At 45.2% G+C, this 292-nt stretch overlaps 1 protein-coding gene across 3 annotated transcripts in view; it reads right to left on the minus strand.

Moving 5' to 3' along the window:
- The window catches only part of LOC119587985 (cholinephosphotransferase 1-like), a 16369-nt gene that overhangs the window by 10326 nt on the left and 5751 nt on the right, over positions 1–292 (minus strand). For all 3 annotated transcript variants that reach the window (XM_037936706.1, XM_037936708.1, XM_037936707.1), the window contains exon 2: positions 31–178. In XM_037936706.1, the coding sequence (XP_037792634.1) occupies positions 31–178 (148 nt within the window). The remainder of the gene's footprint in view (positions 1–30; positions 179–292) is intronic.

The following is a 292-nucleotide window of genomic DNA, read 5'->3' on the forward strand; positions in this document are numbered from 1 at the left end:
AGTACATGGGCAAGCCTCCTAATAACATACCTGTTGACAATGAGTCACACCCATGATCAAACAGTTCCCCAAGCGGAGATGACGTCCCCGTGCGTCTCGCCTGTTTGCCATCAATTGCATCCAAACTCTGATATATGAAGAGACCAAAGGCACACAAGAAACATGCCCAACGAGGAACCTGTCAAAAGAACATGATTAAATGCATCTCTGAATTAGGTCTATGCAATTTGTTTTCAAATAAGGGGGGGAGGGGAAAGGGACAGAGGAAGGGTTGTGGGAAAATTAGAGCAAA

The sequence above is a fragment of the Penaeus monodon genome, chromosome 23 (genome assembly GCF_015228065.2).
Source record: "Penaeus monodon isolate SGIC_2016 chromosome 23, NSTDA_Pmon_1, whole genome shotgun sequence".
Classification (NCBI taxonomy): Eukaryota; Metazoa; Arthropoda; class Malacostraca; order Decapoda; family Penaeidae; genus Penaeus; species Penaeus monodon.